The following is a 26,724-nucleotide window of genomic DNA, read 5'->3' as shown; positions in this document are numbered from 1 at the left end:
CGAGACTTGAAAATAGCTGTGCAGCGACGCTCCCCATCCAACCTGACAGAGCTTGAGAGGATTTGCAGAGAAAAATTAGAGAACCTCCAAATACTGGTGTGCAAAGCTTGTAGCGTCATACCCAAGAAGACTCAAGGCTGTAATCGCTGCCAAAGGTGCTTCAACAAAGTACCGAGTAAAGGGTCTGAGTACTTATGTAAATATATTTTAATTTAACATTCTAAAAATCTGTTTTTGCTTTGTCATTATGGGGTATTGTGTGTAGATTGATGAGGAAAAATAAACATTTAATCCATTTTAGAATAAGGCTGTAACGTAACAAAATTTGGAAAAGGTCTGAATACTTTCCGAATGCGCTGTATGACATTAAAGTGTGACTCATCCTCTCAGCCTATTCAATGCATTCCCTAGCTGGGTTTAGAGCTTTATATTTTTCATATGCCGATATATTTAGATGAGATGTTTTCACTCTGTCAGTGTGACATTTTAGGATTCATCCACATCATCTTACTATTTATATTGCAGTAGTTGTTCATACACTCTCCGTCCTTTGTTTGGCAGTGACTGCTTACTGTAGGCTATGCTTTGGTCTATATGTGATGCTCTCTCCCATCTATATCCTGTGTGTGTCCAGGTGAAATGGATGATGTACTGGATAGTGTTTGCGTTATTCACGACGGTGGAGACCCTCACAGACTTGTTCATGTCCTGGTGAGTGACGTGGGTCATCTCTGACCACTGCCCTACAGCCATTTAGAACAATAGCCCCTAGGACCATCCATATGAAAAACAATATACACTACATGGCATAAAGTGGACAGCCCTTCAAATGAGTGGTTTTGGCTATTTCAGCCACACCCGTTGCTGACAGGTGTATAAAATCGAGCACACAGCCATGCAATCTCCATAGACAAACATTGGCAGTACTGAAGACCTCAGTGACTTTCAACGTGGCACCGTCATCAGATGCCACCTTATAAGTCAGTTTGTCAAATTTCGTCCCTGCTAGAGCTGCTGAAGCTGCCCCGGTCAACTGTAAGTGCTGTTATTGTGAAATGGAAATGTCTAGGAGCAACAACTGCTCAGCCGCGAAGTGGTAGGCCACACAAGCTCACAGAACGGGACTGCCGAGTGCTGAAGCGCATAGCGCGTAAAAAATGCCAACACTCACCACTGATTTCCAAACTGCCTCTGGAAGCAACATCAGCACAAGATCTGTTCGTCCGGGAACTTCATGAAATGGGTTTCCATGGCCGAGCAGCCACACACAAGCCTAAGATCACCATGCGCAATGCCAAGTGTCGGCTGGAGTGGTGTAAAGCTCGCCACCATTGGACTCGGGAGCAGTGGAAACGCATTCTCTGGAGTGATGAATCACGCTTCACCATCTGGCAGTCCGACGGATGAATCTGGGGTTGGCGGATGCCAGGAGAATGCTATCTGCCCGCATGCAAAGTGCTAACTGTTAAGATTGGTGGAGGAGGAGTAATGGTCTGGGGCTGTTTTTCATGGTTCGGGCTAGGCCCCTTAGTTCCAGTGAAGGGAAATCTTAATGCTACAGCATACAATGACATTCTAGACGATTCTGTACTTCCAACTTCGTGGCAACCGTTTTGGGAAGGCCCTTTCCTGTTTCAGCATGACAATGGCCCCGTGCGAGGTCCATACAGAAATGGTTTGTCGAGAGCGGTGTGGAATAACTTTACTGACCTGCACAGAGCCCTGACCTTAACCCCATCGAACACCTTTGTGATGAATTGGAACGCCGACTGCGAGTAAGGCCTAATTGCCCAACGTCAGTGCCCAACCTCACTAATGCTCTTGTGGCTGAATGGAAGCAAGTCCCTGCAGCAATGTTCCAACATCTAGTGGACAGCTTTCACAGAAGAGTGGAGGCTGTTATAGCAGCAAAAGTGGGACCAACTCCATATTAATGCCCACGATTTTAGAATGAGATGTTCGATGAACCTAATTTTATATATACACTGCTCAAAAAAATAAAGGGAACACTAAAATAACACATCCTAGATCTGAATGAATGAAATATTCTTATTAAATACTTTTTTCTTTACATAGTTGAATGTGCTGACAACAAAATCACACAAATTATCAATGGAAATCAAATTTATCAACCCATGGAGGTCTGGATTTGGAGTCACACTCAAAATTAAAGTAGAAAACCACACTACAGGCTGATCCAACTTTGATGTAATGTCCTTAAAACAAGTCAAAATGAGGCTCAGTAGTGTGTGTGTGGCCTCCACGTGCCTGTATGACCTCCCTACAACGCCTGGGCATGCTCCTGATGAGGTGGCGGATGGTCTCCTGAGGGATCTCCTCCCAGACCTGGACTAAAGCATCTGCCAACTCCTGGACAGTCTGTGGTGCAACGTGGCGTTGGTGGATGGAGCGAGACATGATGTCCCAGATGTGCTCAATTGGATTCAGGTCTGGGAAACGGGCGGGCCAGTCCATAGCATCAATGCCTTCCTCTTGCAGGAACTGCTGACACACTCCAGCCACATGAGGTCTAGCATTGTCTTGCATTAGGAGGAACCCAGGGCCAACCGCACCAGCATATGGTCTCACAAGGGGTCTGAGGATCTCATCTTGGTACCTAATGGCAGTCAGGCTACCTCTGGCGAGCACATGGAGGGCTGTGCGGCCCCCCAAAGAAATGCCACCCCACACCATGACTGACCCACCGCCAAACCGGTCATGCTGGAGGATGTTGCAGGCAGCAGAACGTTCTCCACGGCGTCTCCAGACTCTGTCACGTCTGTCACATGTGCTCAGTGTGAACCTGCTTTCATCTGTGAAGAGCACAGGGCGCCAGTGGCGAATTTTCCAATCTTGGTGTTCTCTGGCAAATGCCAAACGTCCTGCACGGTGTTGGGCTGTAAGCACAACCCCCACCTGTGGACGTCGGGCCCTCATACCACCCTCATGGAGTCGGTTTCTGACCGTTTGAGCAGACACATGCACATTTGTGGCCTGCTGGAGGTCATTTTGCAGGGCTCTGGCAGTGCTCCTCCTGATCCTCCTTGCACAAAGGCGGAGGTAGCGGTCCTGCTGCTGGGTTGTTGCCCTCCTACGGCCTCCTCCACGTCTCCTGATGTACTGGCCTGTCTCCTGGTAGCGCCTCCATGCTCTGGACACTACGCTGACAGACACAGCAAACCTTTTTGCCACAGCTCGCATTGATGTGCCATCCTGGATGAACTGCACTACCTGAGCCATTTGTGTGGGTTGTAGACTCCGTCTCATGCTACCACTAGAGTGAAAGCACCGCCAGCATTCAAAAGTGACCAAAACATCAGCCAGGAAGCATAGGAACTGAGAAGTGGTCTGTGGTCACCACCTGCTGCACCATTCCTTTATTGGGGGTGTCTTGCTAATTGCCTATAATTTCCACCTTTTGTCTATTCCATTTGCACAACAGCATGTGACATTTATTGTCAATCAGTGTTGCTTCCTAAGTGGACAGTTTGATTTCACAGAAGTGTGATTGACTTGGAGTTACATTGTGTTGTTTAAGTGTTCCCTTTATTTTTTTGAGCAGTGTATATATATATATACACACATGTAAAAAAAGTATACCCCTTATTCTCCCCAATTTCATGGTATCTAAATGGTAGTTACAATCTTGTCCCATCGCTGCAACTCCCATACGGATTCGGGAGAGGCAAAGGTCGAGAGCTGTGCGTCCTCCAAAACCCAACCAAGCCGCACTGCTTCTTGACACACTGCTCACTTAACCCGGAAGCCAGCCGCACCAATGTGTCGGGGGAAACACTATACACCGGGCGACCATGTCAGCGTGCATTACGCCCGGCCCCCCACAGGAGTTGCTAGTGCACGGTGGGACAAGAACATCCCTGCCGGCCAAACCCTCCGCCTAACCTGGAGGACGCTGGACCAATTGTGCGGCGCCCCATGGATTTCCTGGTCGGGGCCGGCTGCGACAGAGCCTGGATTCGAACCACAATCTCTAGTGGCACAGCTAGCTGCATTGCAACACCACTGCACCACTCGGGAGGCCCTGTTCGACGAACCTTTGGTCATGTAGTGTATATTTACAGTACCAGTCAAAAGTTTGGACACACCTACTCATTCAAGGGTTTAATTTTTGTTGTTGTATTGTCTACATTGTAGAATAATAGTGAAGACATCAAAACTATGAAATAACACATGGAATCATGTAGTTACCAAAATGTGTTCAACAAATCAAAATAGATTTTATATTTTGAGATTCTTCAAAGTAGCCACCCTTGTCATTGATGACAGCTTTGCACACTCTTTGCATTCTCTCAACCAGCTTGATGAGGAATGCTTTTCCAACAGTCTTGAAGGAGTTCCCACATATCCTGAGCATTTGTTGGCTGCTTTTCCTTCACTCTACAGTCCAACTCCAAACCATCTCACTTGGGTTGAGGTAGGGTGATTGTGGAGGCCAGGTCATCTGATGCATCACTCCATCACTCTCCTTGGTCATATAGCCCTTACACAGCCTGGAGGTGTGTTTTGGGTCATTGTCCTGTTGAAAAATGAATTATAATCTCACTAAGCGCATACCAGATGGGATGGCCATGCTGGTTAAGTGTGCCTTGAATTATAAATAAATCACTGACAGTGTCACCAGCTAAACACCATCACAGCTCCATCTCCATGCTTAACGGTGGGAACCGCACATGTGGAGATCATCCGTTCAGCTACTCTGCATCTCACAAAGACATGGCAGTTGGAACCAAAAATCTCACATTTGAACTCATCAGACCAAAGGACCGATTTCCACCAGTCTAATGTCCATTGCTTGGGTTTCTTGGCCCAAGTAAGTCTCTTCTTCATATTGGTGTCCTTTAGTAGTGGTTTCTTAGCAGCAATTCGACCACGAAGGCCTGATTTTACAGTCTCCTCTGAACAGTTGATGTTGAGATGTCTGTTATTTGAACTCTGAAGCATTTATTTGGGCTGCAATTTCTGAGGCTGATAACTCTAATGAACTTATCCTCTGCAGCAGAGGTAACTCTGGATCATCCTTTCCTGTGGCGGTCCTCATGAGAGCCAGTTTCATCATACCGCTTGATGGTTTTGCTACTGTACTTGAAGAAACTTTCAAAGTTCTGGAAATTTTCCAGATTGACTGACCTTCATGTCTTAAAGTAATGATGGACTGTCGTTTCTCTTTGCTTATTTGAGCTTTTCTTGCCATAATATGGAATTGGTCTTTTACCAAATAGGGCTATCTTCTGTATACCACCCATACCTTGTCACAACACAACTAATTGGCTCTCGCATATTAAGGAAATAAATTCCACAAATGTACTTTTAACAAGGCACACCTGTTAATTGAGATGCATTCCAGGTGACAACCTCATGAAGCTGGTTGAAAGAATGCCAAGCATGTGCAAAGCTGTCATCAAGGCAAAGGGTGGCTACTTTGAAGGATCTCATATTTTGATATGTTTAACACTTTTTTTTGGTTACTACATGATTCCATGTGTTATTTCATTAGTTTTATTTCATGTCTTCACTATTATTCTACAAAGTAGAAAAGAATACAAATAAAGAGAAACCCTTGAATGAGTAGGTGTGTTAACTTTTGACTGGTACTGTACATTGAAATGACCTATTTTGGTTGAAAAGCTGTTAATTATTTAACATGTTGTGCTCACGAGGAATGATTATATTTAAATCAACTTCGAATTGATTGTCTACATTTGTCGTGGTGTATTGCCTTCAGAAAAGTACCAGGATATCAGAGCAAACACTTGGTAAACCCTCTAATGCCTGAAAGAGAAAATAATGATATTGTTTCAGTAAAATTGTAGCCCACATCCATTCTTCTTTCCTGTCTATTAACTCTCCTTTTGGTGTGGTTGTTCATGCAGGTTTCCTTTCTACTTTGAGCTGAAGATAGCCTTTGTGATCTGGCTCCTGTCTCCGTACACTAAGGGCTCCAGTGTGCTCTACCGCAAGTTTGTCCACCCCACCCTGTCCAATAAGGAGAAGGTAACGTCTAACCCTGTCCAATAAGGAGAAGGTAACTAGGGATGCACCGATATGACATTTTTGGCCGATACCGATATTTTCCTTGCCAAAAAACCCGATACCAATAGATTATTACAATTTGTAGCAGCCTTTTAAGCATTCTAGTACAGTTAAATAGTTGAAATACACACTGTCCAAAAAGTTATTTTGTTGGCATTTACGTATGTCCCCCATTACCAGTAAAACATAATCAAAACCTATTTCTTTCACTTGCTGTGCTGTTTCGTTGTTCATTTGTTCAGTTCTCAACCAGGATTTCATCATACATGTCAAGCAGTGAAGTTTCAGCTTTGTCTGTCCGTGGCCTCTCTTCCTCGGTGGGCACTGTCACTGTGTCCATTTCCATCTTGTTCAGCTGTGTCTGTAACACTTCACATTAACCCTGTTTCTTGTCTGCATCGAAGTAGGGGTCCTTGTACCTAGCATTGAGCAGGTACAGTAAAGAGGCTCAGAGAGAATGCCACCCGAATCCCTTGTTCACAGCCTCAAGTACTTTTGCAAGTTTTAACCCCGCGGTCTATGTCGGCAGATTTGTTGAGCAGGAGTTTCAATGCCATGACAGCGGGTATCACGTCTGCTGCAGGCGCAGTTGAAGAGCTTATTTCTCGAGTCAGTTGTTTGAATGGAGCTAGGAGTGTGTTCTCAAATGCCATTGAAATGGTAGCAGTGGTATGACAACCAGCATATTCATGAGCATGTAATACGGCTTTCCTCAGTACGAAATCCTCGTCGACCCATTGTGCTGTCAGACTTGGCATGCTCATAGGGCTGACATCGCTGGTCCAAATGTCAGTCGTGAAGCTAATGGCTCATCAGGGATGCAAACCAGTCACTTTTTGGCAAAATTCACCGTTTTGTATCCAAAATAGGTGACCTACGTGATTTGTGTAGATGCGATGAGAAAAGTTTGGGTGGGGGATTTGGATCACTACTGGCTGTATGCGAACTAGTGCTATGCGTTTGGAGCAATACTGGCTGTATGCGAACTAGTGCTATGCGTTTGGATCACTACTGGCTGTATGCGAACTAGTGCTATGCGTTTGGAGCAATACTGGCTGTATCCAAGGCTCAGCCAATCGTTCACATAACAGAATGCAGCACGCGACTGAAGAGAGAAGAAATTGGCCAGTTACAGCATCAGTGCGTGCTCTGGAAAGACAGGGGAGAGTTGAAAGGCAGTTTACCAGTTAACTTACAGCAGCACGTCCCCTGAACGATAACCAAGAGGTAGGTGAGAAGCCTGACGACGGAGACGAGGTTGAGAAGGTACTTCATGAGCTGTAACCAAAAACAACTGGCATTTGGAACGTTTGAGGTGAGGGAGAAAGTGTGGTGGAACAAGTATTGTTACTATTGTTAAGTGTCTTGCTAGCTGGATCGAATGATGCGTTTGCTAGCCAGAGAAATGTTCAGCAACATTAGCCAACTTTTCTGATCAAAGTGGGAAAACTAACGTTAGTAACCTAACCAATTCGCTATAATATTAACTGGTAACGTTATACGACTCCTTGCCGTTCCTCAAGTTATAACGTGTTAGTTGCTTACTGGACCCTGGCAATCTGTGTGGCATGCTAACAAACTAACTACTATCTGTGGACAAAATGTTTTCCCTTTACAGTATGTGGTAAGTTTTCAGAATGAGAGAATTGGGTGAAAATGAGACGTTGCTTGTTAAACAAGTGAAGCTGGAGCTGTGCCTGGCGTAAGCTGGATGCCACTACTAGGTGAAAGGAACACCACACACTTTCCCTCTGTCTCACTTCAATACAGTGGATAAAAAGGGTAATGCAAGGGGTACTCTCTGCCTGAAAGAGATCAATTATGACAACAAAGGTTATCATGCTCTGCTGGCACATTGTAGAACACATGTCCTCAGGCAGAAAGTGTACAATTCAGTGTAGCCCAAAGATATTGCTTTTGTTGTGTTGAACTTGACAGTAACACGTGAGTGAGGGGGGATTATTACATTTTTTACTCAGTGTATGTTATTTTTGCACACATGTAGCCTGTGCACTTGATCGATGTCTACTATAGGGGCCACTATAATAGAGCAAAAATAGAATGCCTGTTTGTTTCATTCTATTTCTACTTGACATGTTTTTTCCCCAAGTGCAATATTTAGATGTGTGTGGTCACAAGCATTCTATTATAAATGCTGTCATGGCTAACTGCAATATTAGTGTATTGTTTTTTTCTCAAGACCTGAGTGTCATTTGCAGTTAAGTCTAGGCAACACATAACATTGGATTGCTTTCTTTACATTTGTTTAGCTGTGAGTTAAGTTCACATAAACCACTTTTTATTTTACACACAGAGACCGATCATTTAGATCATATTCTTTTGTTTAATTAGTTAACCTGCATTTCCCCCTAGGAAGGATTTTTGCAACAACAAAAAAGTAAACTTTTTGGGCCCTCACCAGTTTGCATCCCTGAGCTCATGGATGTGAGTTTCAACAATACTGTAACTCTGGTAGGGCAACATCTGAAAAATAGCGCCTACTTGGTAGTGTGTACTGGGGCTCGAGGTGCTCCACCAGTTGGTGAAAGCCAACATCATCCACGACAGAACGGTTGATTGTCAAGGGCAATGAATTCAATTATCTTGGCGTTAATGGATTTCGCTTTTGAGTTGTCTTGCTGAAATGTTCCTACTCTTTCAAATGACTAGTCGACATGAACTTGTTTAGTTGTTGGAAGTGTGCTCTTAGTTTTTCTGATTTTATTCTCAGTAGTCGCTGAACGTCTGGGGGTGATGCACTTTCAAATGAGTAATTAGGTTTGTGGTATTGAAAGATTTCACTTTCTCCCCCTCGGGAAATGATAGCAGTACAAATGTTGCATATGGCCTTTTTGTTATCTTCCTTTGAAACATCAAAATAGATCCATACAGCAGACATTGTGGGCTAGGTTAGGAATACTGTGTAGCGCTGTATTTTTCATTGCGTCATTACGACATCTACCTACGTTATATAGGTATGCACGTCACCTTTGACATCGGTTTTGCACATTGGCGTTAAACTAGACGTCGGGCTGATGCTGGCATTTTTAGTTAATATCGTCCGATTCCGATATACTTACCGATATATCGTGCATCCCTAATGGTAACGTCTAACCCTGTCCAACAAGGAGAAGGTAACGTCTAACCCTGTCCAACAAGGAGAAGGTAACGTCCAACAAGAAAGTAACGTCTTACCCTGTCCAACAAGGAGAAGGTTAGAGGTCACAATAACATCCAGCTCTCTGTCAGCCTGCAAATTCAACTGTTTAGATGCATTGACTCATACAGTTTGTTTCTCTATCTCCCTCCTCTTCTGTCCTGTAGGAGATCGATGAGTACATCACCCAGGCTAAAGACCGTAGTTATGAGACTATGATGAGGTTTGGGAAGAGAGGTCTGAACTTGGCTGCTACTGCTGCCGTCACCGCAGCTAGCAAGGTAAGCAAGGCCCTGGCCAGAGGTGTGTGTGTGTCATCATGTTTGAGATGTGTATACTCTGCAGGGTAATGTTTCTGTCTGTCTGCATATGGTGTTTCCTTGTGGTATTGTGAATCTATATTGCGTCCCATAGGCATGTACCATGCTGTGTGATGTTCGGATGCATTTGCATTGATGTCAGTGTGATTAGAGGTGCTGAGTACCGACCAATAGAATGCTGAGTACCGACCAATAGAATGCTGAGTACCGACCAATAGAATGCTGAGTACCGACCAATAGAATGCTGAGTACCGCCCAATAGAATGCTGAGTACCAGGCTGTTAGCGACTGGTGGTTAGCAAGTTTGTTAAAACCTGTCTGGGAACGGAACCCCTCGCCAACAGCCAATGAAATTGCAGGGCGCCAAATTCAATCAATAGAAATCTCATAATTCAAACTTCTCAAACATACAAGTATTAGAAACCATTTTAAAGATAAACTTCTCGTTAATCCAACCACAGTGTCCGATTTCAAAAAGGCTTTTCGGCGAAAGCACAGCATATCATTATGTTAGGTTAGCAACTAGTCACAGAAAGCATACAGCCATTTTCCAACCAAAGAGAGGAGTCACAAAAAGCAGAAATGGAGATAAAATTAATCACTAACCTTTGATATTCTTCATCAGATGACACTCCCGGGACAACATGTTACACAATACATGTATGTTTTGTTCGATCAAGTTCATATTTATATCCAAAAACCTCAGTTTACATTTGGCTTTGCCTCCAAAACATCCCGTGAATTTGCATAGAGCCACATATATAAACAGAAATACTCATAATAAACTTTGATAAAAGATACAAGTATTATGCACAGAATTATAGATATACTTCTCCTTAATGCAACCGCTTTGTCAGATTTCAAAAAAGCTTTACGGAAAAAGCAAACCATGCAATAATCTGAGTACGCTCAGAGACCAAAACAAGCCAAACATATACCCTCCATGTTGCGGAATCAACAGAAGTCAGAAATATCATTATAAATATTAACTTACCTTTGATGATCTTCATCAGAATGCACTCCCAGGAATCCCAGTTCCACAAATGTTTGGTTAGTTCGATAAAGTCCATCATTTATGTCCAAATACCTCCTTGTTGTTCGCGCCTTGAGTTCACAAATCCAAATTCATGACGCACGATCACTAGGTCCAGACGAAAAGTAAAAAAGTTCCGTTACAGTCCGTAGAAACATGTCAAACGATGTATAGAATCAATCTTTAGGATGTTTTTAACATAAATCTTCAATAATGTTCCAACCGGAGAATTCCTTTGTCTTTAGAATTGCAATGGAACGCAGATCGCTCTAACGTGAACGCGCGTGGTCAGCTCATGCCACTCTGGCAGACCTCTGACTCATTCAGCTCCCATTTCCCCCTCCTTCACAGTAGAAGCATCAAACACGGTTCTAAAGACTGACATCTAGTGGAAGCCTTAGGAAGTGCAATATGACCCCATAGACACTGTATATTCGATGAGTTGAAAAACTACAAACCTCAGATTTCCCACTTCCTGGTTGCATTTTTCTCAGATTTTTGCCTGCCATATGAGTTCTGTTATACTCAGACATCATTCAAACAGTTTTAGAAACTTCAGAGTGTTTTCTATCCAAATCTACTAATAATATGCATATATTAGCAACTGGGCCTGAGTAGCAGGCAGTTTACTCTGGGCACGCTTTTCATCCAAACGTGAAAATGCTGACCCCTATCCCAAACAGGTTATTAAGCTACTAATGACCATCAACTGCATCAGAGGACAGTTTTTGAGAAGCTTAGTTACCTTGCCTTAACTTCATGTGGAATGTGACTGCGGTCATGACTCCTGACTGCCAGTGTGGCTGTAATATGGTCACCGTAACAGCCCTAGTCATACCAATAAGTCTGTATATCAGTGTTGTTAGTGATAGTGTTTATTGTATAGTTTGAGAGCTCTTGCCAAGAAATAACTCTGGTGTCTTGTAGGGTTGGGCGATATTACGATGTAATCAGAAATCAATTGTGTTTGACAGACATCATCGATGGCAATGACATCATGAGGTGACAGACGATAGCTTTTATATATTTAGATTTTTTACAGATGATGGCTTAACCTGTTTAAACAAGACTGGCAGCGCACAGCCGGGCGACATGCCAAATGACTTGCCTATCCCTATTTGCCGTAGCCTTTTTCAATAAATATGGAGGTAGACTTAGCCTACTCTTAGAGATGAAACGGTATGAAAATTTCATACCATGATTATAGTGACCAAAATGATCAAGGTTATCAGTATTTTCGCGGTATTGTTAAAATGTGCTGTTAATGTTCAAAAAGTACTGACACACTGAAATCATTTCACCAAGTTTTATATTGAAAACCAACAAACAAATAAAATGAGCAGCACTATGCACTTTTTGTGTGCATAAACATTAAAATATTAACATGAACATTAAAGATGGCACCATGTGGCCATGAGAGGTAAAAGTTTCCCTTGTGCAGGTTTTAATGAACACAACCTTAAGTGAATCAAATGTGCATATAAAAGCAACACAATGTGCATGTAAGAACAATACAACCATATGTAAACCCATCCAATGTGCATGTAAGAACAATACAACCATATGTAAACACATCCAATGTGCAGGTGTTGACATTAAAATAACACAAAATATGTTAACAAATCAAATGAACAGAACTGATTGTATGTCCGTTCTCTCCTTCATAAAGAAATCCGGTGCTGCTGGCCTAACATCCTGTATGTATGCATCTTTGTTCACTTGAGATTGAAATGTAAAATGTCCGCATATTTACTTTGCCCGGTTTAAGTAGTGATCTGCGAGGAGACGATGTGCCCGCTGGCACTGAACATTCTCTCTGATGGCACACTGGTTGCTGGGATCCACAAAAGCTTCCTGGCAACCCTGGCAAGGTGAGGCAGCTCTGATGCATGGCCCCTCCACCACACCAGTGGATCCTCTTCTGCTGGAATGGTTGGCAGAGACAGGTAGACCTTGATCTCTTCTTTCACTCTGTCTTCTGGGGTGGTCGGAATCTGACCCTCTTCACCTCTCTGCTGCCTTGTTGAGGTAATCTTTCTCAGCAACCCAGCCAGGCCTTTCCCCTCCGATGTCGCTGTGGGGGTGTTGGTGGTGCAGCTGCCAGCTTCAAGGCCTCCTGGACACAGCTGTCAGTGTCAACTTTTGCAGCCTCATCTAAAAAGATCCTTTTGAAGCGGGGGTCAATGAAACAAGCCATATGCGTGACTCTCTTTGCCTTCTTTGTGTATCTGTTGTTAAGGTATTCTATCATTACCCTTTTCATCTCCTTGGTCTGGGATGGATCCATATCCTTTTCCACCAGAACTTCATGGGTGATGTGGTCCAGGACAGGCTTGATGGCTGACAGTGTCACTCGTGCCTCTGAGGCAAGTACATGGCACTTGCTGGCACAGTTGCTCCATGACACTTATGTCGGCATCCTTGGGCATCAGATGCCATATTCCTCTTTCTCCAGCCAGGGTCGCACAGACTGGCTGCTGTTGGCTGAGGAAACGCTCAAGCATCTTGTGTGTACAGACGTGGCCAAAAGTTTTGAATGGCACAAATATTAATTTTCACAAAGTCTGCTGCCTCAGTTTGTATGAATGCAATTTGCATATACTCCAGAATGTTATGAAGAGTGATCAGATGAATTGCAATTAATTGCAAAGTCCCTCTTTGCCATGCAAATGAACTGAATCCCCCAAAAACATTTCCACTGCATTTCAGCCCTGCCACAATAGGACCAACTGACATCATGTCAGTGATTCTCTCGTTAACACAGGTGTGAGTGTTGACGAGGACAAGGCTGGAGATCACTCTGTCATGCTGATTGAGTTCGAATAACAGACTGGAAGCTTCAAAAGGAGGGTGGTGCTTGGAATCATTGTTTTTCCTCTGTCAATCATGGTTACCTGCAAGGAAACATGTGCCGTCATCATTGCTTTGCACAAAAAGGGCTTCACAGGCAAGGATATTGCTGCCAGTAAGATTGCACCTAAATCAACCATTTATCGGATCATTAAGAACTTCAAGGAGAGCGGTTCAATTGTTGTGAAGAAGGCTTCAGGGCGCCCAAGAAAGTCCTGCAAGCGCCAGGAGCGTCTCCTAAAGTTGATTCAGCTGCGAGATCGGGGCACCTCCAGGACAGAGCTTGCTCAGGAATGGCAGCAGGCAGGTGTGAGTGCATTTGCACGCACAGTGAGGCGAAGACTTTTGGAGGATGGCCTTGTGTCAAGAAGGGCAGCAAAGAAGCCACTTCTCTCCAGGAAAAACATCAGGGACAGGCTGATATTCTGCAAAAGGTACAGGGATTGGACTGCTGAGGACTGGGGTAAAGTCATTTTCTCTGATGAATCCCCTTTCCGATTGTTTGGGGCATCCGGAAAAAAGCTTGTCCGGAGAAGACAAGGTGAGCGCTACCATCAGTCCTGTGTCACGCCAGCAGTAAAGCATCCTGAGACCATTCATGTGTGGGGTTGCTTCTCAGCCAAGGGAGTGGGCTCACTCACACTTTGCCTAAGAACACAGCCATGAATAAAGAATGGTACCAACACATCCTCCGAGAGCAACTTCTCCCAACCGTCCAGGAACAGTTTGGTGACGAACAATGCCTTTTCCAGCATGATGGAGCACCTTGCCATAAGGCAAAGTGATAACTAAGTGGCTCGGGGAACAAAACATCAATATTTTGGGTCCATGGCCAGGAAACTCCCCAGACCTTAATCCCATTGAGAACTTGTGGTCCATCCTCAAGAGGCAGGTGGACAAACAAAAACCCACAAACTCCAAGCATTGATTATGCAACAATGGACTGCCATCAGTCAGGATGTGGCCCAGAAGTTAATTGACAGCATGCCATGGCGGATTGCAGAGGTCTTGAAAAAGAAGGGTCAACACTGCAAATATTGACTCTGCATCAACTTCATGTAATTGTCAATAAAAGCCTTTGACACTCATTAAATGCTTGTAATTATACTTTAGTATTCCATAGTAACATCTGACAAAAATATCTAAAGACACTGAAGCAGCAAACTTTGGAAATTAATATTTGTGTCATTCTCAAAACATTTGGCCACGACTATAGATCCACCATCGGGTCACCACATCATGGATCAGAGCCTTCTGTGGTATGTTGAGAGCAGCTTGCTTTTCTCTCAGTTCTCTCCTTCTCTTCCAGCTCCGTGAGAAGCCTTGAACCAGATGACGGCAGGCCTTGACTGCTGTGTCACCTCTCTTAATTATCAGAGCCTTTTGAGATGGCCAGGTTCAAATGATGGCCAAAGCACCCAAGCCACATATCTGGGAACTCTTCAAAAGCCTTGGTCATGTTTGTTGCGTTGTCTGTGGTTATGCAGACCAGGTCTTTCTTGTTGTTCCCCCCCCACTCTTCCAGCATATTCTTAAAAAATACTGTTGTGATCTTCTGGGAAGAACTGTGTTTCCACATGATTCCATTTGCCAGTCTGGGGTGAGGTAATGGATAGTGAAGCTGATGTAGGGTTGACCACCCCTGCTTTCACTGGTCCAGAGGTCAGTAGTTGCAGCAAACCATGTGCTTTGAGCCAAACTTTTTCCAACATCAGCTTTAACCTGGTTGTACAGGTTTGGGATTTCAGTCTTGGAAAATAATGTTCGTGATGGCACTTTGTAGTGAGGCACGGCAACCTTCATCAGCCTGACAAAGCCAGGCCTCTCAACAACTTGAAATGGCATCATGTCCTTTGCAATGTAATATGAAAGGGCTGCAGTGAGGTGTTGGGTATTTTTTTTGATGTGGGTGCATAAGCAGCCTGTCTATTAAATGCTTGCTGGAGTGTCTGTGTCACAACTGTAGATGATGAGGGACCAGTAGCGTCACTGGGTTTTCCTGCTGCACTCCCACTCTGTACACAAGGGAATAGAAAAGTATTATTATTCACACACACACACACATATTCTGTGATGCATTTGAGTATATGCAATGACCCCATGCCCAGTTTACATAAATACAAATGAGTCTTATTAAGAAGACAGTGATAGTATTTGCAATGAGCAGAACAATTGACATAAATATAGGAGTCTATAGTGTTTCGCCTGTTGGAACACTTTTACAACCAAGTCGATGACTGCCGGATTTTAAATGAACAAAATATGTTGGTTGGCTGACTAAACTACGTAACGTGTTATCGTGTGCAATGGGTGAATAGAGTCTGCAGACACACGATACATACAGCAGCAGAACGTGTAGTGTTTTTACAAGAGTAGGTAACACTGAAAGCTTCAGTTTACATTATTCACAAGCTGATAGCAAGTTAGACAGACAAACCATGACATTTTCCCCCATTCCAAAGTCCCCACATCATGCATTGAGCTAAAAGTTAACTTACCTTGCATTCGCTATAAAGTAGTGGGTGGTGGTCACGAAGATGACTCGAGATTTGATGTTGCCCCCTTTCGCAGCGAATTTTTTAATTATTTATTTCATTTTTTTGCAGGTTCTGTTCTGATGGTGACCATCTTCGATTAAGTTTCCCCCAGCACTCTTGTAAAAGCCCAATAGTACCACACTTCAGATTTGGTCCTCTTAGAAGGCTGAAAAATCTCCCGAGCGCTGCCACTGCCTTCCGCCTTGTTTTCACACGAAACAAAACCCACGTTGCATGCTGCTCCTGCGTTACCAGCTAACGGAAACCCGGTCTGTATATGCGTACATCTACACCCCACAGTGTTTGAGGGGTGTGTGTGTGTGTGTTGTGTGCAGGGCCAGGGTGTGCTGTCGGACAAGCTGCGTAGTTTCAGCATGCAGGACCTGACTCTGATCAACGATGGGGAGGAGATGGGTCTGCACTCCTCTGACCCCCGCATGAGGAGAGATGCCTTGGACGACATGGCTACTGGAGCCAACACGCTGCCCCGCGCCAAGACCACGCGCCAGAGTAGGTACCACACATAGTAGGAAGCACAGGGTAAAAATGGCTGCTGTACAGAACTCATCCAGAGCTATTTTGACTTCTCAAACATAGCAGAAAACCGTTATACGATACCTGATGGCAAACATTTAGTAGTGAATTGCATACAAGTGTAACTTCATCACCTCATGTGCGCCGCACAACAGACTCGCTGATTGATATATAACGCTATGGACTCACCAGCTCCCGCTTTCTGCTGTTGTGCAATTTACAAACATACACATGACCTGCTCAACTGATCTGGGGAACAGTGAGCTTCATAATGTGACCGGTGAAATGAAGAACGCAATCTGCTTTATCTCCTAATGTATTGTACAAGTTGACTGCAGGTATTTACTTAAGTTGCTACAAATATTCAAGAGAACTGCTCTCCCCTGTCAGATCAGTGGTCACAAAGGAAGAAAACATGAAATTACAGCCATTTTAGTCATAGCATTACAGTATGCTGACTTGTCTGTGTACTATGTACCCATTGTCTAATAGCTCTTATTGGTACAGGGTGGGGGGAGGGAAGGAGGGAGGGAGGGGTCATGTGATTTAAAGCACTGCAGGATGCCAGGGAGGAAACGTTCCAGGGGGGGGGGGGACAACATGTGATGTCAGTGGGGAGGAGGAATGGGGTCTTTGTCTGACTAAATAGCCCAGTCTTTCTGTCGGTCTCTGTGAGGTTGGCAGTCTGTGACTACAGGGGGAAAAACTGAGGGAGGAAAGTAGAGAAAGGATGGAGAAAGGGAATACATTGAGTTAAGGGGCACTGTGGGATGAAAGCCAGGAAAGGGGAAAACTGGTGTAGCAGAGACAGACTGATAGTCAGTCTGAAAAAGAGACTGAACAGGAAATTTAACAAGGGGAGACAGTCATGTGGTTAAAGAGCAGGCTCCTGTTAGTAGCTGTAGGACTGGTGCCTGTTCCTTCAGTCTTGTTCAACAACCATGGGAGAATCTGTTGCATTTCCTTTATTCCTCACGTCTCCTCACCTCCTTCTCAGAACCATTGGATGAGAAGATCAGTTCCCTCCCCTTTGACCTTCTCATCCAATAGGTTCTGAGAAAGAGGGTAAGGAGATGGGATGCGAGGAAGCAATTGAGTTTCTCCCCATGTGTCTGATAGGAGAACCTAGAAACCTGACCCACTAGTGGGAATGTGATTTCACTTATTATGACAGCCCACAATCCCTTTCATTATGACAGCCCACAATCCCTCTCATTATGACAGCCCACAATCCCTCTCATTATGACAGCCCACAATCCCTCTCATTATGACAGCCCACAATCCCTCTCATTATGACAGCCCACAATCCCTCTCTGTCCAATCCCACAGCTCGTTCCTCCTCTGCGGCTCCTCATCTCGACGAATCATCGCAGCACAGCTCGGACCAATCAGACACCAGGAGCATCACCACAGAGCATTCTGATGAGGACATCGTGGAGAAGGTCCCTGTGAAACGCACGGCCAGCGTCAAGGCAAACAAGAAACCCTCCACCGCCAAGACAGAGGTACGGGCACACACACAGTCTTGTATAACTAACCTTGTGGGGACACAGGATTTTGAATGGGACTGAATTCTATTTTCCCTAACCCTATGAAAATGGTGCCGACAGAGAGGGCTACCTTGCTTCTAGTCCTAAGGAAACTTTGCAGTATTTTGTTTTTTTAATGTATTTATTACATTGTTAGCCCAGAAAATATTAAGTATTATTACATACAGCCAGGAAAAACTATTGGATATCAGAGCGACGTCAACTTACCAGCACTACGACCAGGAATACGACTTTCCCAAAGCGGACCCTTCCTTCGCACCCCCTATGGCATTTGAACTGATCCCAGAGGCCAACCCAAAACAACGCCGCTGGAGGAGAGGGAGTCAGTGGTCTTCTCGTCAGACTTAGGAGGCGCACACAACACCCGCCACTTCCGAGTATATTACTCACTAATATCCAGTCCCTAGATAATAAAGTTGACGAGGTCAGGGCAAGGATTGCTTTTCAGAGAGACGTCAGGGATTGTATCAAACTCTGTTTCACGGAAACTTGGCTCTCTTGGGATATGCTGCTGGAATCGGTACAGCCACCTGGATTCTCAGTGCATTGCGCCCGACAGGAATAAACATCTCTCCGGGAAGGAGAAGTATCAAAGAAGTATCAAACTCTGTGTATGTTTCATGATTAATGACTCATGGTGTAATTGTAAAAACATACAGGAACTCAAGTCCTTTTGTTCACCCGACCTAGAATTCCTCACAATCAAATGCCGACCGTATTATCTCCCAAGAGAATTCTCTTTGGTTATTGTCACAGCCATGTATATCCCCCTCAAGCCGATATCACGACTGCCTTCGAGGACTTTATGCAAACTGACACCATATATCCTGAGGCTGCATTTATTGTAAGTGCGGATTTTAACAAAGCACATTTGAGGAAAAGGCTACCTAAATTCTATCAGCATATTGACTGTAGCACTCGCACTGGAAAAATACTGGACCGTTGTTACTCAAACTTCCGGGATGCATACAAGGCCCTCCCCCACCCTACTTTCAGAAAATCTGACCACGATTCCATTTTGCTGCTCCCTTCCTATAGGCAGAAACTCAAACAGGAAGCACCCGTGCTAAGGACTATTCAACGCTGGTCTGACCAATCGGAATCCACGCTTCAAGATTGTTTTGCTCATGCGGACTGGGATATGTTCCGGGTAGCCTCTGAGAACAACATACACGAATACACTGATAGGGTGACTGAGGTATCAGGAAGTGTATAGGAGATGTTATACCCACTGTGACTATTAAAACCTACCCTAACCAGAAACCGTGGATAGATGGTAGCATTCGTGCGAAACTGAAAGCACGAACCACCGCATTTAACCATGGCAAGGTGACGGGGGAAGAATACAGAGTAGTCATTCCATCCGTAAGGCAATCACAGGCAAAATGTCAATATCGAGACAAAGTGGAGTCGCAATTCAATGGCTCAGACATGAGACGTATGTGGCAGGGTTTACAGACAATCACGGACTACAAAAGGAAAACAGCCATGTCGCGGACACAGACGTCTTGCTGCCAGACAAGCTAAACATGTTCTTTGCCCACTTTGAGGATAACACAGTGCCACCAACGCGGCCAGCTACCAAGGACTGTGGGCTCTCCTCCTCTGGCCGACGTAAGACATTTAAACGTGTTAAACCTTGCAGGGCTGCCGGCCCAGATGGCATCCCTAGCCGCGTCCTCAGAGCATGCTCAGACCAGCTGGCTGGAGTGTTTATGGACATATTCAATCGCTCCCTATCCCAGTCTGTTGTCCCCACATGCTTCAAGATGTCCACCATTGTTCCTGTACCCAAGAAAGCTATGGTAACTGAATTAAATGACCTTCACCCCGTAGCACTCACTTCCGTCATCATGAAGTGCTTTGAGTGTCAAGGACCATATCACCTCCACCTGTCACCCTAGACCCACTTCAATTTGCTTACCGCCCCAATAGGTCCACAGACGATGCAATCGCCATCACACTGCACACTGCCCTATCCCACCTGGACAAGAGGAATACCTATGTAAGAATAATGTTCATTGACTACAGCTCAGCATTCAACACCATAGTACACTCCAAGCTCATCATCAAGCTTGAGGCCCTGGGTCTCAACCCTGCTCTGTGCAATTGGGTCCTGGACTTCATGACGGGCCGTCCCCAGGTGGTGAAGGTAGGAAACAACATCTCCACTTTGCTGATCCTCAACACTGGGGCCCCACAAGGGTGCGTGCTCAGCCCCCTCCTGTACTCCCTGTTTACCCATGAGTGCGTGGCCATGCACGCCTCCAACTCAATCATCAAGTTTGCAGACGACACAACAGTACTAGGCTTGATTACCAACAACGACGAGACAGCCTACAGGGAAGAGGTGAGGGCTCTAGGGGTGTGGTGTCAGGAAAATAACCTCACTCAACGTCAACAAAACAAAACAAAGGAGATGATCGTGGACTTCAGGAAACAGCAGAGGGAGCACCCCCTATCCACATTGATGGGACAGCAGTGGAGAAGGTGGAAAGTTTCTAAGTTCCTCGGCGTACACGTCACGGACAAACTGAGTGCAGAAAGAATGTTTAACATTACATCAGACGGTTAAACAGCCATCACTAGCAGAGGCTGCTGCCTATATACAGAACACTAGTCACTTTAATAATGCCACTTTAACAATGTTTACATATCTTGCATTACTCATCTCATATGTATATAGTGCATTCTATACTATCAGTTGCATCGTAGCCTATGCCGCTCTGACATTACTCATCCATATATTTATACATTCTTATTCCATTCCTTTACTTAGATGGTCGTATTAGGTATTTGTTGTGGAATTGTTAGTTATTACTTGTTAGATGCACTGTCGGAACTAGAAGCACAAGCATTTTGCTACACTCGCAATAACATCTGCTAACCATGTGTACGTGACCAATAAAATACCTTAACCCCAAAACCTAACCTTAACCCTAAACCCACCCTTAACCTAAACCAAACCTTACCTTAAACCTAGCTCCTAAACCTAACTCTAACCCTTACCCCAAAACCTAACCTTTAACCAAAACCTAACCCTAGCTCCTAACACTTATTCTAACCTTAACCCTAAACTCCCTAGAAATAGCATTTGACCTTGTGGGGACTTACAAAATGTCCCCAGTTGGTTAGATTTTTGTTTGTTCATTATTCTTGTGGGTACTTTTGGTCCTCACAAGTAATATTTAAACGCACGCACACAATGGAGTTGGACTAGGGCTAATGCATTCTGACAGGAGAGTGACTGCTTCTTCTACACTAAGGAGGTGAGTCAGAATATATATCATTTTGTGTGCCCGTATTGTGTGAATGTGTATAATATTTACATCAAAAAAGGAGAAGCTCACACACCACTGTCTAGGAGTAACAACACTAACTCACGGTAAAAGAGGAAGCTAATGCAGTCTCATCCCCCTCTAACTACTACTGTGTCTAAATATGCAGGGTGGGTGGGTGCAAGTCAGACACACCCGCAGTTTGACTGTATAATCCTCCTCCAATAGAAATACTCTAATATATTATCCCATATGAATATCCGCTCCTCACTCTCGCCTTCTCCAGCAGCTGTGTAGAAGCTGCGCTGTACACCGTTCCAGGATCAGCTTACCCTCCCTCAGTCCTTATCTTATCCATAGAGGGAGATGCTAAACTGACCTTACATCAGTCTGTAAGGGCAACCTCATCTACTCCAGTACAGACATGCCTGTGGTATTTAAAGCAGTCTACATCAGATGTGCTCCCATGGAAGAGATGCTGTGATAGAATCATGTTGATGTACACATTATGTAACAGTATACACAGGGTTATATATGGCTCAATAATATGGGACTGCTGTCTGTAGTATCAGTAATGAGTTATGTACACTGTACCAGAAGATTTGTGTGTGCATGCCATGGACTAATTTGGGAATGCAGTGTGTAGGTTGTGAAACGACTTGTTTGACTTAGAAGTCTACCCACGTAGGACACAATAAGCCCCTGTCTGTTATTTCCTGAACATCTCTCTCTCTCCTTTTTAGATTCTACTTCTCTCATTTCCTCTGGTGTCAACTCACTTTTCCCCATCTCTCTTCTCCCCCTCTTACACCTGTCAGACTACGACTAAGACGGTGAAAAAGACACCAAAGAAGAAGACAACCACCACAGCTACAGCCAGCAACAACGCTGAGTCACCATGATACCTGTATCTACTGACCCCATCTACACCCTACTGCACACCACTACAGCCATCTAACAGGCCCTCTGTCTCCAGTCCACACACACACACGGACCTCTGGAGTGTCACCCTCGCCGGTTAAGCGCAACTCGCAGGTTTAGTTCTACTGTAGATGGCCAGCAGGCTTAGTTCTACTGTAGATGGTCAGCTTCATGTCAACTCACAGGTTTTGTTCTACTGTAGATGGCCAGCAGGTTTTGTTCTACTGTAGATGGCCAGCAGGTTTAGTTCTACTGTAGATGGCCAGCTTCATGTCAACAACACTTGTTTTATTTAGCCTGCTGCTTACATTCTAGGTTTTATAGTCATTAACCTCAGTGTGTGTGTTTCAGTGATGCCCTGTTATCTGGACTGAAAAAGAGTTGCTTCCTTCCTCCTGTACAGTTCATAGCCCTCTGTGTTGGGGCCCTCCCAGGCCATCCAAGGCCCCACACTAGATTGACTTGACATAATCCTCTTGGCCCCCTTGGGAACATAGGGCATCCATCACGGCTCTCCACCTCCCTCACTATGCTAGGGCATCCATCACGGCTCCCCACCTCCCTCACTATGCTAGGGCATTCATCATGGCTCTCCACCTCCCTCACTATGCTAGGGCATTCATCATGGCTCTCCACCTCCCTCACTATGCTAGGGCATCCATCACGGCTCTCCACCTCCCTCACTATGCTAGGGCATCCATCACGGCTCTCCACCTCCCTCACTATGCTAGGGCATCCATCACGGCTCTCCACCTCCCTCACTATGCTAGGGCATCCATCACGGCTCTCCACCTCCCTCACTATGCTAGGGCATCCATCACGGCTCTCCACCTCCCTCACTATGCTAGGGCATCCATCACGGCTCTCCACCTCCCTCACTATGCTAGGGCATCCATCACGGCTCTCCACCTCCCTCACTATGCTAGGGCATTCATCACGGCTCTCCACTTCCCTCACTATGCTAGGGCATCCATCACGGCTCTCCACTTCCCTCACTATGCTAGGGCATCCATCACGGCTCTCCACCTCCCTCACTATGCTAGGGCATCCATCACGGCTCTCCACCTCCCTCACTATGCTAGGGCATCCATCACGGCTCTCCACCTCCCTCACTATGCTAGGGCATCAATCACGGCTCTCCACCTCCCTCACTATGCTAGGGCATCCATCACGGCTCTCCACCTCCCTCACTATGCTAGGGCTTTGCTGCTTAGCAGGAGATCCTCACTGGTTTATTGGAGATGCATTCTCTATAAACGTACATTCCAGTCAGAGTATGGTAACTCTATTGGATGGTAGCTGGGGGCCGCCATGAATGGAAAGGTAGACTAGTGGACTAGGCATGTGTGAAGGAGCGATCAGGGAGGGAACAGAGTAGAGAGGGATGGGTGCCAAAGGATCAGTATTGTTGTTCCTGGCCTCTACTCAACATGTCCCAACTACAGAGACTACAGTCTCACCGTTGGTTGTAGCAGTAGTCCACAGAGCAGGTCTCTGTCCTTTTTGGGCAGTCTGTCTGACTACATAGATGGGGTTGTGTGATCTCTGGAAGGCAGAGGACATTCTGGGAGCACTTATCTCTAACAGTGTTAAGCCGATGCCATGGTTACCCATATCATTCACGCTACTGTAATGGAGCAGTAGACTGATGAACACTTGGTCACGCGCCCACAGAGAGATGAAGAGATCTGTTTGTTCTCTCTCTCCTCTCCTCCCTCTGGACAGCTCTACCCTCTCACTCCGTTCAGCTCAGAACGGTCCAGCGGAAAGACACACAGCTTCAGGCATCATTACCTTTTCTGTCTGACTGTGTGTGTACGATGTGCATGTGTGTATTTTTGGAACATGACCAAGCTTTTGTTTTTCCCCTCTCTGTTGTCCCAACTGCATAGAGACAGAATGACAGAGTTCTCTGACCACTTATAATAACATAATCATCCACAAGGTCTTACACTACAGCTCATAGCATAGCTAAACAGTACAGACAACCAACAGTTAATTTAACTTTGTTAGACTTGTGCTTAGGGTTATTTTTGTTTACTCTGAATTGACTGGCTTATAGGATGTAAGAGTGGCTTAGTGGTCACCAAGCTAATGTCAATGCTCTGTTGACACCAGGCTACATTATGAAACACCACTATCGATCCCCGTCTTGTTTCAATGTGTTTATATTGTGAGAGCTGGCTGTGTCAGGGTGGTGTAGTGCCCTATTAGGAAGACCTTCAGGTGAGCCTGGCTTAGCTAAGTCTGGGTCTTACCTGGGTCAGATCATCCCAGTCTGACTAGGCAAATATCTGAGGGATCTACTACTATTGTATAATATATGACTGTCACACTAGGTATTGTATAATGTATGACTGTCACTTCACAGTATTTTGTCCAGTGTTTTCACTTCTATTCCTGAATGGGTTAGCTATCCATGACTGACCTCTACTTCTGGGACCGTATCCACAAAGCGTCTCGGAGTAGGAGTGCTGATCTGGGATCAGGAACCCACCTTTCCATATGATCTTATCAATTATGGTCTGAAAGGCCAAACTGATCCGAGATCAGCCCTTTACTGAGACTCTCTATGTATACAGGCCCAGATCTGTGTTATTCTAGGGTCTGGATCATATCATTGTTTCTCTGAACAATAAGGAGAGCAGCTCTGCTAGCATATCCTCTTAATGTGTCATCTCTGACTGTAGCCTCCTCAAACATGGTGGAAACTGTCTTACCCTGTTAGATAGGATGCTGTGGACAAGTTATTACATCTTAGTTGGATAAGTAATGCTGTCTCCCAATAGGGTATAAAGCTGTTAAAGTGATGTGCTCTGCTAGTGTTTTACTTCAGAAAGACATAGACATTCATCCATAGCATACTGGTTGGGCAGGCAGGGTACTTAGACTCTGTCAAGGCACCTAATCATTGCCCCTTAGAAACTATTGCCTTGTCTGAAATCTACCCCTGACCTTGTCCCTACCTTCAGAAACTTCTTGTCAATCTCCCTAGGTACTGCTGGTAGGTTGCAAAGGATTGCATGGATTTAGCTAAAAACGATGTGATAAGAACTCTACCTAGCTTCCTTGTAGGGTATGTTGAGTTTCCACCATGTGCTTCTCTCAAATCTAGTGTGTGTCTTGGGTTGGAACCTAAGGGGTTGATTGTGGATTGGGTGTGCATTAGGGGTTGTTTTTTGTGGGACATGCCCTTGCTTGGGGAAGGGTTTATTTGGAGTGCTCTGTAATTGAATGCATGAGACTACTGCATTTGTGTGTTGCCGCTGTCTGAATTGTGACACTGGTTTGAACCAGTAGGGGGAGACAACTGTTTTAAAACTACTGAAGTGACTGCAGAGGTACTTACATGTACACACTGTGTGTACATAGTCATTCTCTGGCTGTATGAGTTTGCTTGCCTTATCACTCTGTTCTTGAATACAATTTGAATTTTTTTTGCTTTTTAAAACTATATATATTTTTTTTATTTCTTTGGAATTTAATCTGAAATCTTATTAGACAAATCATATTTCCTTAAGAGGAGGCACCTCAGCCTCACTGTAAGGCCTTATGCTGTGAAAAGTGCTACTTGTGTGTTAAATCTCTTCTGAATTTCTCTCTCTCTTCTATCTCAATAAGAGGCATTTTAATTGGTCAGTGATAGCCAAATAACAGTTGATTTCCTTGTCCCAGTACTGTAGGACATTGCTCAGTAGAGAAGTGGAATTCCTCAGCCAGGTATTCTGACAGTGTGTGTTTGGTAACTACCAAACTGAAGTCATGTAGTCCCAACCTGTCTGTTCTTCCCTTACTATCAGGCTGGTTACCTTATCCACGGCAACATAGCAATTCCTTTTTTCTATTCTGTTTTGATTTGCTACAGTTTGCACTGAAGAAAAGATGGCACACACTGTAAACACATTCTTGCTGTCATGGCAACACTACTTGACATTATTTTAACCAGTGTTCATATTATTTTGTAATATTTGTTGATTTATTGTTGTGTGTTTGGTATCAGTGTTATCGTGTACAGGAACTCTCATTGAGAGAGAATATTCTACATTAATATATTTTGTGCCAACTATCAATACTCCACTGTTATAAAGGATAAGATGTTTGTGCTGAGATAATGGTATTTAACATGGACTGAATGACAGTCATATACCAATAACAATGCTACTAATAAAGAAAATAAATCTATCTAATATGTGGCTTCAATTATGTATTACCTTATTGCCAATAACTAGTAATTCAGTGAAATTCTATTCTAGGCCCAATGCAGCTGTTTTAATTAATAGATTTTCAAATGATTTCTTGGTAACAATGAAGTACATCCCGAAGTGTAATAGTTTCTTTACAATTGTCAAAAAGAAACAGCTTTTTAGCAGTAAACTATTTCTAGAACTTCCCTTGACAGTTACTGAAGCTTCACTGCTCCTTTCTAGTCGTGGCCAAAAGTTTTGAGAATGACACCAATATTAATTTTCAAAGTCTGCTGCCTGAGTTTGTAT

The 26,724-nt window shown here is 44.5% G+C and overlaps 1 protein-coding gene across 1 annotated transcript in view; it reads left to right on the top strand.

Moving 5' to 3' along the window:
* Positions 1-26,418, top strand: part of LOC120062555 (receptor expression-enhancing protein 2-like) — a 33,215-nt gene extending 6,797 nt beyond the window's left edge. The window contains exons 3-8 of the mRNA XM_039012611.1: positions 635-711; positions 5,892-6,012; positions 9,376-9,489; positions 16,284-16,458; positions 17,812-17,987; positions 22,129-26,418. Of these exons, the coding sequence (XP_038868539.1) occupies positions 635-711; positions 5,892-6,012; positions 9,376-9,489; positions 16,284-16,458; positions 17,812-17,987; positions 22,129-22,212 (747 nt within the window). The 3' untranslated portion in view covers positions 22,213-26,418. The remainder of the gene's footprint in view (positions 1-634; positions 712-5,891; positions 6,013-9,375; positions 9,490-16,283; positions 16,459-17,811; positions 17,988-22,128) is intronic.
* Positions 26,419-26,724: the final 306 nt, after the last annotated feature.

The sequence above is a fragment of the Salvelinus namaycush genome, chromosome 17, assembly GCF_016432855.1.
Source record: "Salvelinus namaycush isolate Seneca chromosome 17, SaNama_1.0, whole genome shotgun sequence".
Lineage (NCBI taxonomy): Eukaryota > Metazoa > Chordata > Actinopteri > Salmoniformes > Salmonidae > Salvelinus > Salvelinus namaycush.
Note: the sequence above shows the minus strand (reverse complement) of the source record. Positions and strands in the feature narration are given on the sequence as shown.